Source organism: Cimex lectularius, unplaced genomic scaffold (assembly GCF_000648675.2).
Source record: "Cimex lectularius strain Harlan isolate CLEC.00 unplaced genomic scaffold, Clec_2.1 scaffold52, whole genome shotgun sequence".
Taxonomy (NCBI): domain Eukaryota; kingdom Metazoa; phylum Arthropoda; class Insecta; order Hemiptera; family Cimicidae; genus Cimex; species Cimex lectularius.
In genome coordinates this window covers 637,395-655,376 of record NW_019392742.1, presented here as the reverse complement: position 1 = coordinate 655,376, position 17,982 = coordinate 637,395, and the positions used below count along the sequence as shown (strand labels likewise).

The following is a 17,982-nucleotide window of genomic DNA, read 5'->3' as shown; positions in this document are numbered from 1 at the left end:
GCAGCCAAATTTTCAATCGAAAAATGGAACTGCGACATGCTTGCAACAACGCAACTTGATCACAACTGAACAAAGTGTGATCATATGTGTACGTGTGTGTACGTCACGGTCTCTTTACGTACATGTATAAATACAAGCCTCCAAAACACAGACTCGGCTCGTTCTCTTCACGTTCCCTTCACATGTCTGTATAAATCAATCTTTAGGCGTTGACAGGGCGCTCATCACTGTAAGGTAAAGGCCCCGGGTTCGACTCCAGCGGCCCTGCATTCGAACACGACCTACTTAAAAATGGGCTTTTTTTTCAAAAACACCGGCAACCTGAGGGTTTATATGACCTCTGCCGTAGCGAACCTCGTAAAAAAAAAGGAAAACAGGGATATAACTGTAACTAAGAAAATATAGATAATAGTATAAAAAGAGTCAACAGCCCAAAGGCAAAAATAAAGCCCATTAAGAAAATGTGGTAAGTCATATAAGGAGGGAAAAAATTGGAAGACAAACTGACTAATCATTAATGTAAGTGAGTTATCGTTAAAATGAGAACTAAAAATGGTATAGGGACAATAATAACCTGCTCAGAGTAATAAATTATATAATTTTATAACGATAATGTGTATTGTTATTATCATCGTTAAAAGATAAAAAAATATAAAACGAGAGTGGCTAACAAAGACAGGAGCCATATTTGAGAATGACTTTTATTAAGTTTTAGTACTTTCTGAACGGTTCTTGTTCGTTGGTAGTAAATTTTAAATTTTCTACCGAAGATACTTCATTGAGGAGAAACTTGGGCCGAAGTTCACAAACGCCAGGACCATGGATTTCGACCAATCTTTCGAAGAGACCAGCTCAACGATACCCGTCTTTTTCATACTGTCGCCGGGAGTCGACCCGACACGAGTGAGTTCCGGTTTTATTTTTATGTTTTAACATTTATTAATTGAAATTTGGGAGAATTTAGGATGTCGAGAGGGTCGGGAAACGCCTCGGGTTCGCGACGGAAAAGAAAAACCTGTACAATGTGTCCCTGGGACAGGGGCAGGAATGCGTCGCTGAAGCCGCTATAGACAGAGGGGCAAAACTGGGACATTGGGTCATTCTGCAGGTATCAAATTATTTTGATTTCTCTGTTGGAGGTGGTTAATTTTTTTCTGCTTTTTAAGAATATCCATTTAGTTGCGAACTGGCTTCCAACTTTGGACAAAAAAATGGAATCGGCACATGAAAATCCAAATCCGAATTTCAGGCTGTTCCTCAGCAGCGAGCCCGCTCCAGACCCGAGCGTGCACCACATTCCACAGGTGAGTAAATTTCATCCCCATGAATGAATTATTTTTATCAATTTTCAACCAGGGAGTGCTTGAATCTTCGATCAAAATAACAAACGAACCTCCGACCGGAATGATGGCCAACTTGCACAAAGCACTTGACAACTTCACCCAGCAGACCCTCGAACTTTGCTCGAAAGAGACGGAGTTCAAAGCGATCCTCTTTTCTCTCTGCTACTTCCATTCCGTGGTCGCCGAGAGGAGAAAGTTCGGACCTCAGGGTTGGAACAAAATTTATCCGTTCAACGTCGGTGGGTTTTAACAACAAAATCTACCATTACCAAATATTCTTATGACATTTCATATAGGCGACCTGACGATAAGCGTTCACGTGCTTTACAACTACTTGGAGAACAACAGCAGAGTCCCTTGGGAGGACTTGCGTTATTTATTCGGCGAGATTATGTACGGGGGGCATGTGACTGACGACTGGGACAGGCGCCTCTGTCGCACCTACCTCCAAGAATACATGTGTCCACAATTGGTAACAAATGTTCAAAATAGTTTTGTGATTCTGACTTGACACCAGGGTTTTTCTCCAGCTGGAAGGAGAGTTATACTACGCTCCGGGTTTCCAGGCACCGCCAAATTCCGACCTACTTGGATATCACAGGTATTAAAATAGTCAAATATATATTTTCACATGAACCTAGAACTGAAGTTGATGAGGTGCTAGTTAGTACAGTTTCAAAACCTTCAGAAAGTTCAAAAGAAATGGGTGAAATCGGCAGGTTATTAGGCAATTGAGGTCTCAAAGGATAATCTGAATAAAACCGGTCAAAATCCCATTTTTTTAAAATGATTTTTTGCTATTAAACAAACAATTTACAAAAAGTATTCTTATTTAGGTACGTTGATCTATGCTTGCCACCTGAGAGTCCCGTCTTGTACGGCCTCCACCCCAACGCTGAGATCGGATTTTTGACAACCCTTTCGGAAAATCTGTTCAAAACGGTTTTAGAGCTACAGCCGAGAGATTCGGGCTCTTCTTCAGGCAGCGGAGTCACCAGAGAAGAAAAGGTTCTTCTTAAATTTTCACATTTGAACTTTTCCTAATTGAAGTTGTACCTTCTAAGGTGAAAACCATGGTCGACGACATACTGGACAAAGTGCCTGATGAGTTTAACGTCGGTGAGATGATGGTGAAGACCGAGGACAGGTCGCCTTACACCATAGTCGCCTTCCAGGAGTGCGAGCGGATGAACATACTCATGAAAGAAGTCAGGCGGTCTTTAAAAGAGCTAAGCCTCGGTTTAAAAGTATAAAATAAAAATCATTCGACTAATATCGTTTTATTGAAATTTATTAAATATTACAGGGAGAGTTGACAATTACGAGTGAAATGGAAGAGCTGGAGAGTTCGCTTTTTATGGATTCCATCCCTGAAAGCTGGACTTCGAAAGCCTACCCGTCCTTGCTTGGTTTAAGCGCTTGGTTTTCGGATTTACAAGTCAGACTAAAAGAGCTGGAATGTTGGGTGGCCGATTTTTCCGTAAGTCTTTCTGGTAATTTCAAAAATCATGGACTTATTTCTTAATTTTGTGCTTTAAAAAAGTGGCTACGAAATTCTACGAACGTGGGCCGATTTTAATGTAACACTTTTGGTAAAGCTAGTTCGAAAAATATAGGCATATTTTAACTCAAATTGCAACGTAACTCTGGTTTTTCAAAATTATTAAAAAATAAAAAATAATCTAGTATGAGTAGCGTGATTTGGATCCGATCAAAGTAGCAAAATTGATCACAATCCATTAGATTTCGTGGTCCTATTGATCAAATAAATTCTTTTCAATTAATTAAGGTTTTGGTTCGGATAAAAAGGAGGGAAAATTCAAAAAGGTGGGGTTGACATGGGACGTTAGTGTCCGACTGAATCGAAGCCATGATAGCTCAAGTGGTAGAGCAGCGGCGTATTTCGTATCAGCCGAAGGTCGTGGGTTCGAATCCCGCTCGTGACACTGACTTTTTTATCTCAACCAATACCTTACTTAAAGATTAACCTGCAATAATGTTGCATCAACCCAATAGAATTGCTTGAACATTTAGAAGCATATCGGCATTTTTCCATCCTCATCAGTTTGTCAGGGTTATAAGCAAGACGAGCTGGAAAACCTACATCTTACATTTACACAAATTCAGCTGGTGCAAACTGACCTGCCTCTATTCGGTCTGCTACGATCCTCCTTGACTTCCTAACTACATTGGCTTGTCCATCAGACGTGACTTGTCACTTCTCCACTTTCATTATTTACTCAGAGTTCTTAGCAGATGAGGGTGATCTACCGACCAAGAGTTTGATTGAATGTGTTCTGTGTTACGTTGTTTCTATTATTGTTTTAACGTTATCTCACATGCCCTGCGTGGAATAGGTTGTTCAAGGGTTTGATTTTTTTTAGTAAATTTTACATGCATGGACTTGGAAAGGTTCTTAACAGCGCACTACTATTTACACCACTCTCTAGAATGTCTGGAAATTGTTGATATATCCGTTGAGCTTCTTCACAAATACTAGAGCAAAGAGGGGGGTTTTTGTGTCGTTTTCATTTGTAGGGAAGTCGCTTTTGTAGACAAGGTAAAGAAATTGGTCCACCAACCCTCCTTGTTAGAATCCAGACTAAATAGGTTAAGAAGTGGAAAGATTATGTATAGCCTTCTGAAATTTTTGAAAGTTTCATCATTTAAATTAGTTAATTATTTCTCGGCTTCTAAAGCCCGTTAGCAAGAAACCTCAAACATGTATCCAATATTTTTTGACCTAGTATCACCGAAGAAAGCCTCATTCAGGTGATCCCATATCCGTAGCCTCCGTTTGTGATCTAAACCAAATTTCCTATATAAAAACTGTAATTTTACAATTTGAATCAATAGTTAAAATAGTTTTTTCGATAAATTTATAGCTTCCATCGACAGTTTGGTTGGCGGGATTCTTCAATCCGCAGTCCTTCCTGACGGCCATCATGCAGAGCACTGCAAGAAAAAACGAATGGCCTTTGGACAAAATGTGCCTACAGTGCGATGTCACCAAGAAACAAAAAGAAGATTTCAAGTAAAACCTCGTGCCGAAATTTACCAAAACAAAAACACTAAAACAATTTTGATTTTTAGCAACCCACCAAGAGAAGGAGCTTACGTCAACGGTTTGTTCCTTGAAGGCGCCCGGTGGGACGTGCAGGCTGGTGTCCTCACCGAGTCCAGGCTCAAGGAGATGTTCCCGATGATGCCCGTCGTCCACATCAGGGCTTTGACGGTCGACAAGCAGGAAATTAGGACGACTTACGAATGCCCTGTTTACAAGACGAGAACCAGAGGGTCGACCTACGTCTGGACCTTCAACCTGAAGACCAAAGAGAAACCTTCCAAATGGATCCTCGCTGGTGTCGGCATTCTGCTGTGCGTATAAAGGCAACTTGCTGAGGCTGTAGTTAAGTGCAACGTTTATAAAATTACATTAGTCATGTGGGCAGAAAGATTTTGATATATTTTCAATTTTATTTTCTTATTTGACGTCTTTAGACAAAAATTAACTGAATTTTATCTAGAAAAAAATTATAGATTTTTAAATTTTAAAAAGTTTATAAAAGAGCCATAAATAAGATTTTTTTTTAACATTTCCCCAGCCTCAACAAACTTGCTTTTTGAAAAGTTGTTACTACAATGCTGTTACCTATTTAGATGTTTATCTGTTAATTAGTTAGTAAATTAATTAAATTGATAATTAGCAATTTGTCTCTTTTGTTCTTATTTTCAAATCGTTAAAACTATCAAAACCCTATGCAAAAAGTAATTTAGTCAAATCTCAATTAAAAAGCTATATTTAAAAAAAGGAGTTAGTAATATGAAATATGAACTTTGTGAAGTATTTAAGCCTGAAAGCTTGAGTTTAATCTAGCCGTATAATTTACGTATAGTCGAGATGATTTGATCTGGAAAGTTCAAACTTCAAATGAAGTCTAATACGGTCTTGTACTTTTTAAAGATTATTATGTAATAAATCGATTTATTGAGTAAATAAAAATGATACAAAATGTATCAAGCGCTGGCGTCGGGTGCGCCGATGATGTTGGATAGCTCGGACATGAGCGTTTCAGTCCTGTAAGCGATGCGAATATCAGGCACGTTCGTCTTTGAAATATCGTTTCCGGCAACTCCTTCCTTCGTGTATTCGTTGCCGAGCCAATACCTCTTCGTGTCGTGAGGGTAACCGCTGATTAGGACCGAATTCCTCGCTAATTCGCACATGTCGCACGGGCTTAGCTTCCAGACCTGAGCGGCGATGCTGTACTCCTCCATGAGCGGCTCCTTCGTGAAGTGGAACTGGAGGGGATCGTCCGTACTTAGCGAGACGTTCAAACCGCGCGCGAGGTATTCCGGCAGAGGGTTCCGGTGGTAGTTGAGGAACAGGAGGTTGTTGCTCAGCGGCGACATGGCTATGCCGACTTGCGAGAGGTAGTAGAGGTACTGCAGTACTGGTACTTTGCGCAGAAGGAGCCCGTGGGATATGCTTTCTGAAAGAAGGAAACCGGAGACCAGATGCTGCACCGGGCCCGCTTCGCCGCAGTGAGGCCTGAGAGAGAAACAGTTCAACCCTCTGCTCTTCCTATAATGGTTCAGTACCGTTATATTGGCGTACATGTAGAAAAGGTAGTATCCGTAAGGTGGATTTTCCTCAGTAGCCCAACCTGATGGGACCTAAAAATAAATAAAAACATTGTAAATGGAGGAGTCAGTTATATCATAAAGTTTTTAAACAATTCACATCTGCAAAAGTTCGTTTCAAAATTTGTCCAAAAAGCTGGATTGTCTGTGAGTTTATTTGGGAGAACTCTTCTCATGGTTAATAATTATAAATCCTACCTTCCTCATGTTTGATCGCCTCTTATAATCACCAACTATCTATCCGGGATTGTTTGTCCTTTTTGAGTTATATCAGGGTTATAAGGAGAGTGTACCGTGACCAACGAATGAATATTGAGACCATATAGGCAAAACTGCAAGTCCAGTACTTCTATGAAGTTTCTTCCCACATATTTGTAAATGGAAGATTCAGTTATATCGTAAAAAGACAATCTGCCTAAATTAGTTTCAAGTTCATCCAAAAATTTTTGGTTTTGGTATATGTTTGTTGGGATAGGTTGTGTTGATTTGTAGTGAGGTGTTGTAAGTGATTTGTTATTGTGTTAATGCATTTTGAGCTCTGTCTTTTTCTCCCTCTGTTTTTGTGGATTTTTGAATTGTATAGTCTACATCCGTAATTAATTTAGCTGTTGGACAATCTGTTTTGTTGTAAGGAATGGAATGTTTTGGACCAAGTGGCAGGAAGTTCTGGATTTCTGGAGGAATGTTAGTTTTGGTTAGGTTTAGGAACCATTTGTTTGTGTTCGAAATTCGAAATTTTTTTCTTTTTCTAGCTACTAGGTTATATGAATCCCCGGGATGACGATGTTTTTGAAAAAAGCCCATTTGTAAGTATGTCGGGTTCGAATGCAAGGCTGCTAGATTCGAACCCGCGACCTTTACCTTAAAAAAACAAACATTGGCTGGTTTACCCTCCCCCTCATATACAGATCAGGCATATTTGTATATAATTATATATACAATTTGCTCAATGTATACTTTAAATAAAAAATATACAAAATTTTAGCAACCATGTATTACTGTGAAAAAAAGAAAGAAACTATAGCGATAAAAGCTGTACATTGAACATTTAATCTTAATGTAAGGTAATGGTTGAGATTAAAAAAAGTCAGTGTCACGAGCGGGATTCGAACCCACGACCTTCGGCTAAATACGCCGCTGCTCTACCACTTGAGCTTTCCTCACTTCACTCGGACCAAACTTCCCACCTCAACTCACCTGTTTGTGTTAGAAGGTGTTTGTTTGTTGATTAAGTTATTTAATTTTTTGATGTGTTTATTTTTAATTTGGTCAAAGTGGGCATTGTATGCATCTTTTTGATGTGTGTTAAATTCTTTTAAAATGTCTGTAGGTATTATGTTGGCGGCACTCTCAACACGACACGCAAGGATGGCACAATTACACAGAAGACAAACACTTTGAGCCCTGCAGATGATCTCAATAAAAGATCGAAACGTTGGCACGATAAAGAAACTGTTTTTCTGAAACCTACATCACACCCGACCGCATCTCACGATATCTGAATAACTATTCATCCAAAAAGTTGGGTACAAATTATCCTCGCTTCAGACGCGTCTCGGCACTGGTCAGGTTTAGAAGAAGGGTGAGGATAGAAAACAAGTCCTTCCCTTTATGTAAATTCTACAGGTGTGAGTTACTTTGTCTGATTCTAATCTACCATTGAAGATTGACACCAAACACGCGAGTCAAGTTCTCATATATTTATAAATAGAATAGTCAAATATGCTAATAAAATTTTTAAACAATTGTATCGATTCAAGATTCGTTCCACAAGTTGAGTACATCAACATTTACCTAACTTGACTTTGTTGCCTCAGTTCATCTTGGACAACTCGATTATTTGGTCTGTCAGAACTCGCCATTTTAATTAATTTGTCAGGGTTAGAAGCGAAGGGGGTAAGAAGAAAGAAAGCGAGTATTTATAAATGGAAGAGCCGGTTAGACAATAAAAATTTAAGAGAATTTACATATGCAGAATTTATATTCAAGATTTAACTCGAAAGTTAGGTCAATTTCAAGTTGATATGGGAGACGTTTGGTCGTCCCCAATGATCCAAAATACACTATTTCGCTGTTTTAGTCCATCAGAAGCGTATAGGCATTTTACTCCATCAGGTTGTCATCTTCATTAATTTGCCAGGGTTATAAGCAGGGCGAGGCAGTAAAGTAACTACTTTGATTTATGTAAATTCTACCGATGTGATTAGTAATGTCCTCACTCTGGCCTAACACTGAAGATTTTGAAATAAACGAGAGTCAAATATATTATAAAAATGTAAAAAAATGTATATTCCCGAAAGATATTTCAAAATTCGTCCAAAATGTGTGGTGTGTAGTGACCGTTAGCCGGTGATTATTTGCAGATCGTGAGATGCTGTCTGGTGTGACGTAGGTTTTAGAAAAACATTTTCTTTGTCGTGACAACGTTTCGATCTTTATTGAGATCATCTTCAGGGCCTGCGATTTATAAACATTGTTCAAATTTTACAAACACATGTAGGATGTGAAAAAAATGAATTTATACAATACTAGAAACTTTTAGATTTCAAAAGAATGAATTTATAGAACGCTAGAAAATTTTTGATAAAAAAAACAATTTATACAATGCTAAAAATTTTAGATTTAAAAAAGAATGAATTTATACAACGCTAGAAGATTTTTCATAACAAAAGAATTTATACAATGCAAAAAATTTTAGATTTAAAAAAGAACGAATTTATACAACGCTAGATTTTTCATAAAAAAATTTATACAATGCTAAAAATTTTAGATTTAAAAAAGAATGAATTTATACAACGCTAGAAAATTTTTGATTAAAAAAAGAATGAATTTATACAACGCTAGAAAAATTTTGATAAAAAAAAGAATTTATACAATGCTAGAAAATTTTAGATTTAGAAAAGAACGAATTTATACAATGCTAGAAAATTTTTGATAAAAAAAATTATTCAATGCTAAACATTTTAGATTTAAAAAAGAATGAATTTATACAATGCTAGGAAAATTATTGATTAAGAAAAAAATGAATTTATATGGTTTTTTAAATCAAATATTTTCTAGCGTTGTATAAATTCATTATTTTTTAAAACTAAACTTTTCTAGCATTGTATAAATTCAATTTTTTTAATCCAAAAATTTTTAGCATTGTATAAATTCATTTTTTTCACTTCCTATATGTATTTGTAAAATTTAAACAATCTTTATATATCGCAGGCCCTGAAGATGATCTCAATAAAGATCGAAACGTTGGCACGATAAAGAAATTATTTTTCTAAAACCGACGTTACACCAGAGCGCACCTCACGATCTCCAAACAATCATTCGTCCAAAAGTTGGGTATTCTCGGGGTTGGTAGATGTTTAGACGTACTACTAAAGATTGAAACCAAACAAGTGGGTCTAACATAAAATTGCAATACTTCTGTACAATTTCCAAATACAATTTCAGTGAACCTAACCTATTTATAAACGATCATCCTTTAAATATAACTTTAAGAAAGTGTTGAAAATTGGAGCAAAATGCAGTTGCATGAATCATGCAATATGCTGTATACGAACCTAAATATTTCAGAAGTATTTGTCATTCACCACTTACCTCTACATCTTTGTCAAACAGAGGGTTCTCAGGTTTGCTCTCATCGTCGACGGAGTCGAAACCGCCGACGTACTTTAAAAACTTGTGGAGCTCCGGGTGGGAATGAGGATCGTTCGTGACTTCGAAGAGCGGCAAGAACACGTTGTCCAAGAATTGCTGGAAGTTGTCCAGGAGCTTGTTGGTTTTGAAAACGTCGAACAACCTCGGCACTTGGATGAGCCATCGTACGTTTTCCGAGTAGACGTCGTGGCCGATGACCCACTTGGCCAGCTTGTCCCACTCGTCCATGTTTTTACCGTAAATCGAGAGACGCAGCTCGACATTCTGGTACTTAGACTCTTCCAGATCCGATGCGACTTCTTTGATAATTCTTGCAAAATATTTACCGTTGAGGTAGTTATCGGTTTTCAGAAAGACCTGGCGCAACCTGCTTTCACCTATTGGGTTATACTTCGCATTGAATTTGTCAAACCTGTGTACAAGAAGATTTTGAAGTTTTTATGACTCTTTGAGATTGACTTGAAACTTACCGGTGAAATGTGTGCCTGTCAGCGTGGACGTCTAGCCTGTCTACTGTCAGGTCGTAAGATGTGAGGTTCATGGACTGAAATACATTCTGCAGGGTCATTAGCGTCGTGCCGTCTTTCGACTCCATCACCGGTTCGTCTTTGGAATTCTTAAGGGTTTTCTTGATGAACCTCAACAAGTGTTTTTGGTTCATGCACGACGAAGCGTGGACGTGAGTGTCGACCTGGAAAATTCGCCTTATCAGAATGATGGCCAAATTGACGTCGCAGTAATCGCCCAAATTACTTTGTGGATGTTGTAAAAATCTCTGTGAGGGACGACTTTCTGTGCCGCTAGCTCTCTTCCTTCGTTCAAAAGGACGTGAAGTTGAAATTTGGCTGAGAGGAAGATTAAACGGCGGTAGCAGAACGACTTCAACGGGCCGTCCTCGATGAAATTCGACAACCGGCACATGTCCGCAATGTAAGTTTCCAGTCTCGGATAAGGGAAGTTCAAAGGTTGTTCTAAAACACATAAATTATAAAATATATATAGTTTTTAATTGAAGTTTTGGTCTTATGTGATATATCCTGGTCTATCAAGCCCATCCACATGGTGAGATGACCAAACGAGTTTTCGACCAGAACCAGCTAGGATTGGCTAACCAGGATAGGCCAACAAACCTACAGAATATCTCACAACTTTAAAAAAATATATAGTAACTAAACAGTGATATTCACCTGAGGTTTCGTCCTGGTAGACCTCAAAAACTCCGTTCCTCGCCTTGACCATGTTCTTCGCGGACGGAAGAAATTCGATTTCCCAAGGGTTAGAGATCTGCGGAGTGTATACGGGACGGTTGTCGTCCTCTTTGTACTTGCTGCTGTCGTGGATATTTTGCCCACCTTGTGCTCCATTGTCCAAAAATCTGGTGGAATTTAAAAAATCCGAGTTTTACCAGATCTAGAAGTTTTATAATCGTTTCGTTTTTGATTATTTCCACGAAACTTTTATGCTCCTTTATGGAAAGGCAGTAGTTGAAGAATTTATGATGAGGACGGTGAAATTGCTTGTTCTTTGGCGACGGTTTGGATTGAAAGGGTTTTGAGCTTGCACTAGGTATTCTTACTTGGATTTGACCACTTTCTGCCATACTTTGTTTACTGAAAGATTGTTGAAATATGAAAAAAACAAACAAAAAAAAACAGCAAATTGTGGGGCTTGACCAAATCCTCCAACATCCAACAAATCCAATCCTTTCAATCCAAAGTTATCCGCCGTATTATCCGTTATCCGGTGTTAGTTATCCGTGGTCCCTTCCCCGTCACCAATCAAATGATCCATAAAAATCTTAAAATGCCGTTCGTTAAGGAATCCGCCAAGTTTTTTTTTTCTTTTTTCTAGCTACTAGGTTATATGAATCCCCGGGATGACGATGTTTTTGAAAAAAGCCCATTTGTAAGTATGTCGGGTTCGAATGCAAGGCTGCTAGATTCGAACCCGCGACCTTTACCTTAAAAAAACAAACATTGGCTGGTTTACCCTCCCCCTCATATACAGATCAGGCATATTTGTATATAATTATATATACAATTTGCTCAATGTATACTTTAAATAAAAAATATACAAAATTTTAGCAACCATGTATTACTGTGAAAAAAAGAAAGAAACTATAGCGATAAAAGCTGTACATTGAACATTTAATCTTAATGTAAGGTAATGGTTGAGATTAAAAAAAGTCAGTGTCACGAGCGGGATTCGAACCCACGACCTTCGGCTAAATACGCCGCTGCTCTACCACTTGAGCTTTCCTGACTTCACTCGGACCAAACTTCCCACCTCAACTCACCTCTCGAATTTTCCCTCCTTTTTGCCATTTTTCAATGATTTTTTATTTCAACCAATCTAACGAAATCTAATGGATTTAATTCTAAGTTGACATAATATTATGTCAAAATTATTAATTTATATGTAAATTACTATTAATTAATTTTAATTATTATGCAAATTGAAAATCACTCATTACAATAGGGATAATTGCTTACAGACACTTTTAAATATATGTATATTTTTTAAATATTTGTTTTTCTGTTAATAATATATACAAATATAACATTTATGTAACATATGTTAAAATTATGTTTTCTCACCGGGAAGTCGTAATCGGAAAGAACTGCTGGGAGAGGTCCATGTACCTCCTTCTCATGTGGAGGGCCTCGAGTAGCATCTTGGAGGCGTGGCATACCTCGTCATTCGTGACTCTGCAGGTGACCTCGCCGGCGATGGAGACCCTCTGGAAGGTGGTCGAATCGTCGTGAGCGTCCGCCGACAGATTCCGACACGAGCCGAATATGCTCGGATCCGACTTTTCCTTCTCTTTCAGGTTCTCTTCGTAGTTCTCCTCTTCCAGGTACGCCTTGACGTCCTCGACCGAGAGCTGGGGCACCTTCGCCTTCTGCCCTGGCTGGAAGTCCAGCACCTCGCCCTCCTCGTCGTAGTCTAACTCAGCCCCGGGATTGCCCTGCGAAGCCATTTCCCGGAGAGATGCTGCAAGACTGAAAAAAAAACACTGGTGCCTGCTGTACTGGTCTGCTACTGCTCTATAGGTTCAGAGATCAGCTGACGGGGAAGCTTGTTTAACTTTTGTTTATCTTCAGTCGGGTCAAAATTACACACAGCTGATAAGAAATATACACAAGGTATAATTTAAATAAATGCTCATAATCAACAATATTATGTGTATTATTCAGAAAATTCTTGAAAAATATTCTTTAATAAAATAAATAGTAATAAAAAGTTCTTCAAATTCAAATTTTCTGTATTGACTAGGCCAAAAAAATAACTTTTAAAGGCAAAGAGTCCCAAATAAAACAATTATACAATTTTCAAGTCAATTATTGTCGCTTTGTCTAATGTATTGAAAATAATTAATTGCTACTAATTAATTATGACAATATAAAGATTGTGATTGTTTTCCCCCTTAATAAAATTATTTATTCCACAACTACTATATTAAGATTTATAAATAAATTATATCCATAATAATTTAAATTAGATAAATTGTGGTTGCAACCGACTGATCCTATGAGCAAATTTTAATGTCTTCTTGGGACAAACTCTGCATGTTGTCTACTAAAAAGATTGGTCGAACAATTTCACTTCTGAATTATGACAAGGTACAAATTTTCTTTTGTCAAAAAGAAATTTCGTTGTTTCAAACAGATTATTCTACCATTAACATATTTTTCCCAGAGAGATATTACAGCTGCGCAGGGTAGCTTTTCAGCAAATAAACGTAGCAATTAAAGCTTCGATAGGCTATAGGCTGACCTGCCGACTCCATGATCGCTAAATTCCAATTTGATGACAAATTTCCAATAAGACTATCCGAAGCAGCCTATGGAAGAATTGGATCCCAGTTTATGTCCGTTACACCATGGTTCAAAGACCGAATTACGTGTCAGGAGCTGGTATCTTTGAAAATAAACTATTAACTACTAATTACATTAATAAACTGTATTATACGCAGCTTACAAGAATCTGTAGCAATGGAACATTTTTTATTGACATGCCATGTTTATATCCCGTCGAGAACCCACTATCTATCTAAATATATTATCAACCCGGAGAAAAGATTACGCTATCTACTAACAATTTTCTTGAATGTTAAAGATCAAGAACAGTAAGATAAGCTTTTTTTACTAATTTCAAAATATATCATTTATTATCAATAAATAAACAAAGACATTAATATCTATCCTATTTTTATATACATTAAATATTCTATTTTTCACATAAAGAATTAATTCTGTAATGTAAACTTTGCTATTATTGTTTCGTTTTGTCTTTTATATAGCTTATTATTATTATTTTTTTTAAGTTTTAGGATCGGCGAACTACTTGGGTCATGGCTAGCCCTTTCTTACTTAGCCTTACATTCATTTTCTTATCTTTCTCGCTATTAATACTACTAATTTCTTTTTCTGTTTCTCCAGTTGAGTTTCGATATTTCATGGTACAATGGTAACCAACTCTCCCTTTTCTTTGTCCTATTGCTAGCCTCTCTGTACTTAAGGGCCTTGTGAATTTTAGATAAAATAAGACAAATCACAAACACAAATACAGAAACACGATAAAGACAAGATATTTTGGTTAGCATTCACACTACCCGACACTACTCGATATTGTTCTAGATGATTGGGACAAACCCTACCATTTACGCTAATAAATTACATTCACTCACTCTACCCCAGAGTATTCGATATTCCTCGAGGTAATTCTGGTTAAGCTACCTTTCACGCTAATAAATTCCACTCACACTTTCATTCAAGCAATCCCAGAGTACTAGATATTTCTCGGGGTAATTGAAAATAAACTCTTCCATTCACGCTAATAAATTACATTCACACACCTGGCTACATTCACACTACCTCAGAATAATCGATATCCCCCGGAGTAATTGGGGATCGCAGTAGTTTGAATAGTAGTTTCGAGTTTATTTATTAGATACTTTTACATACATTTTGTACAAAGTGACTACAAGGGGAAATGTCTAGGACATTATACATCCTTGTGGCAGAGGGCTTACGTATATTTACAATATTTGTTGATTTGGCCTAGAGAAATAAGAACAGTGGTGAAAATTATAATAAAAACCACTTGCAGAAAGAATACATTAATAAATAGGGAAGTTACAAATAATTACATATATTATAAATTATAAATCATAAGTCATTGACTACAAATGTACAATAGATAAGTTTGATAAACAACACATTTACTTCAGTATTAGCTAATTTCATAAATAAGTTAATACATAAACAAGTTAATAAATAATTACTAATTATAATAAGTTAAAATCATTGAATAGACTTGTACCATACATAATCAGTCATTTACTAATTTGGTAAATAAATAAATACATATATAAACAGTAAAATTAACAATTTAATAAATAATATCACAGTGAATAAATATACAAAGCAGTCATAGGGGATCGCAGAGTACTCGATATTCCTCAGGGAAATTGAGTATAAATTTCTTTATTCACTCTAATAAATTACATTCACACAACTGGCTACTTTCACACTACGTCAGAATAATCGATATCCCCGGAGAAATTTGGGATCGCAGAGTACTCGATATTCCTCAGAGAAATTGAGGATAAATTTTTTCATTCACGTTAATAAATTACATCGTATAAACTCTACCCCAGGGTATTCGATATTCCTCGAGGTAATTGTCCATCAGCTATCTTTCACGCTAATATATCACACTCACACATCCATTCAAACAGCCCCAGAATACTAGATATTCCTCGGTGTAATTGGGAATAAACCCTGCCATTCACGCTAATACATTACATTCGTACCACCTCAGAATACTCGATATCCCCCGGAGGAATTGGGGATCCCAGAGTACTCGATATTCCTCAGGGAAATTGAGGATAAATTTCTTCATTCACGCTAATAAATTACATTCGTATAAACTCTACCCCAGGGTATTCGATATTCCTCGAGGTAATTGTCCATCAGCTATCTTTCACGCTAATATATCACACTCACACATCCATTCAAACAGCCACAGAATACTAGATATTCCTCGGTGTAATTGGGAATAAACCCTGCCATTCACGCTAATACATTACATTCGTACCACCTCAGAATACTCGATATCCCCCGGAGGAATTGGGGATCCCAGAGTACTCGATATTCCTCAGGGAAATTGAGGATAAATTTCTTCATTCACGCTAATAAATTACATTCGTATAAACTCTACCCCAGGGTATTCATATTCTTCGAGGTAATTGTGGTTAAACTACCTTTCACGCTAATAAATTAACTCACGCATTCATTCAAACAGCCCCAGAATACTAGATACTACTCGAGGTAATTGTGATTAAGCTACCTTTCACGCTAATAAATTAACTCACACAATCATCCAAACAACCCCAGAATACTTAATATTCCTCGAGGTAATTGTGGTTAAGCAATCTTTCACGCTAATAAATTAACTCATACAATCATTAAAACAACCCCAGAATATTTAATATCCCTCAGGGAAATTGAGGATAAATTTCTTCATTCACGCTAATAAATTTCATTTACACAAGCGGCTACATTCACAATACCTGAGAATACTCCATATACTCCGGAGTAATTGAGGATCCCAGAGCACTCGTTAATCCTCGGCGTAATCGAGGATAAACCTCTCCATTCACGCAAATAAATTACATTCGTGCATTGATAAACTCTACCTCAGAATACTAGATATTCCTCGGGGTAATTGGGAATAAACCCTGCCATTCACGCTAATACATTACATTCGCACTACCTCAGAATACTAGATATCCCCCGGAGTAATTGGGGATCCCAGAGTACTCGATATTCCTCGGGGTAATTGGGAATAAACCCTTCTATTCACGCTAATAAATTACATATACACAGCACAAATCCTTCGCACTCTACGCCTAAATTGTTGCAAAGTGAGACAGTCAGCCAAAATATGTTTCACAGTCAAAATGATAAATTCTCCACTTCGCATACATCGAGGACACCTATAGTTTATCATAGTGATTTTTGAGTATGTTAAATTTGGTGCTATTTAGAGCAGTAAGTTAATTTCAGTTACTAACAATAAGTTTTGAAAAATTGTAACATTACAATATAGTATAATTAATTAAAGTTTTTAGTTGAGATAAAAAAGTTAATGGCACGAGCGGGATTCGAACCCACGATCTTCGGCTTGATACGCCGCTGCTCTACCACTTGAGCTATCGTGACCTCGATCGATGGGATGTTCAGATGGGAAGTTGGTGTCCGAGTGGATCGAGGTCACGATAGCTCAAGTGGTAGAGCAGCGGCGTGTCAAGCCGAAGACCGTGGTTTTGAATCCCGCTCGTGCCATTGACTTTTTTATCTCAACTAAAAACCTTAATTAATTGTAATATATTAATTGGTCAAGAGGACCACGAAATTAGTGATTTACAATATAGTTTGCAGTAAAAGTTTAGATTGTACAATCTAAGCAATCGTAATCCAACAAGTTCATCTATTTTAAATTGCAAAAGCTACTATGCAATAAATTATTTCTTCTTCCTCTTTTAAAAACTATTAAGTGAAATAAGTCTTGGGAAATATGGCTCCGTCTTTCAGGTGGAGACTGGCTATTGAACGCTGGGCAAGGGAGGATCAGGAGGATGGTTATTACCATCAAAAGAATACCCTTGGTCACCCAGACGGCACTAAAGACTCGCAGAGTAAGTATAGCATCAAGGCCCTGTCAGATATTGAACTTGAAATATATCCACAAATAAGGCAGAAAACTACATTTTAAAAAATTTAGTTAAGTTACCAAAAATATTGATTTTTCTCGGCTCTTAGGCTCTCAAAACCCAAGTTTCATTAAAATCAGTGATCCTTCTATCGTTGTAAATTAATATTAAGTCAAGAACACTTTAGATTCAAGATCAAGATATGGTTTCGAAGTCAAAAGCAAATTCAGTTGTTACTGCTAAGTTTTCGACCTATTTTAATGTCATCTTCAGACCCTATATTAATTTAACATTATGAAAATCATATTTGTACAATTGATTTAGCAATCGATTAATAAAAGAAAAAACTTTTGTTGGTCGATATTTTACACCAAAATGTATAATGACATAGGAATGAAGGAAATTTCAAAAATCTACGTAGAAGCTTAAATTTTAAATATGTATTTATTTTTACAAATATGTACATAAACATATAAAACTAAGTGTGATAAAAATCAGTAATAAACTCGGTTAATACAAAGGAATTTCGTCTAAAATTTACCTAAATCAAATACCACTTTCTAGGAAATTAAAAATAAAGATAGACTACGATTGTAGTCTTTTTACAAAAATTTACTTTAA

General features: G+C 36.9%; 2 protein-coding genes and 1 long non-coding RNA gene across 3 annotated transcripts in view; 2 read left to right on the top strand and 1 right to left on the bottom strand.

Moving 5' to 3' along the window:
- LOC106664894 (dynein beta chain, ciliary-like) overlaps positions 1-4,827 on the top strand; it is a 35,494-nt gene extending 30,667 nt beyond the window's left edge. Inside the window, exons 79-89 of the mRNA XM_014390959.2 lie at positions 771-903; positions 965-1,108; positions 1,167-1,304; positions 1,357-1,582; positions 1,640-1,815; positions 1,874-1,944; positions 2,180-2,351; positions 2,408-2,590; positions 2,650-2,823; positions 4,229-4,377; positions 4,437-4,827. Of these exons, the coding sequence (XP_014246445.2) occupies positions 771-903; positions 965-1,108; positions 1,167-1,304; positions 1,357-1,582; positions 1,640-1,815; positions 1,874-1,944; positions 2,180-2,351; positions 2,408-2,590; positions 2,650-2,823; positions 4,229-4,377; positions 4,437-4,731 (1,861 nt within the window). The 3' untranslated portion in view covers positions 4,732-4,827. The remainder of the gene's footprint in view (positions 1-770; positions 904-964; positions 1,109-1,166; positions 1,305-1,356; positions 1,583-1,639; positions 1,816-1,873; positions 1,945-2,179; positions 2,352-2,407; positions 2,591-2,649; positions 2,824-4,228; positions 4,378-4,436) is intronic.
- Positions 4,828-5,311: 484 nt separating this feature from the next.
- LOC106664876 (AMP deaminase 2-like) lies at positions 5,312-13,101 on the bottom strand. Its single transcript, XM_014390931.2, has 6 exons — positions 12,239-13,101; positions 10,829-11,016; positions 10,395-10,612; positions 10,112-10,332; positions 9,582-10,053; positions 5,312-6,020 (listed from the first exon to the last, which is right to left on the bottom strand). The coding sequence occupies exons 1-6, from the start codon at positions 12,619-12,621 to the stop codon at positions 5,361-5,363; spliced, it is 2,142 nt and encodes a 713-aa protein (XP_014246417.1). The 5' UTR covers positions 12,622-13,101; the 3' UTR covers positions 5,312-5,360.
- LOC106664878 lies at positions 12,471-13,627 on the top strand. Its single transcript, XR_001340241.2, has 3 exons — positions 12,471-12,787; positions 13,144-13,264; positions 13,341-13,627. It is a non-coding gene; the product is annotated as an uncharacterized LOC106664878 (long non-coding RNA).
- Positions 13,628-17,982: the final 4,355 nt, after the last annotated feature.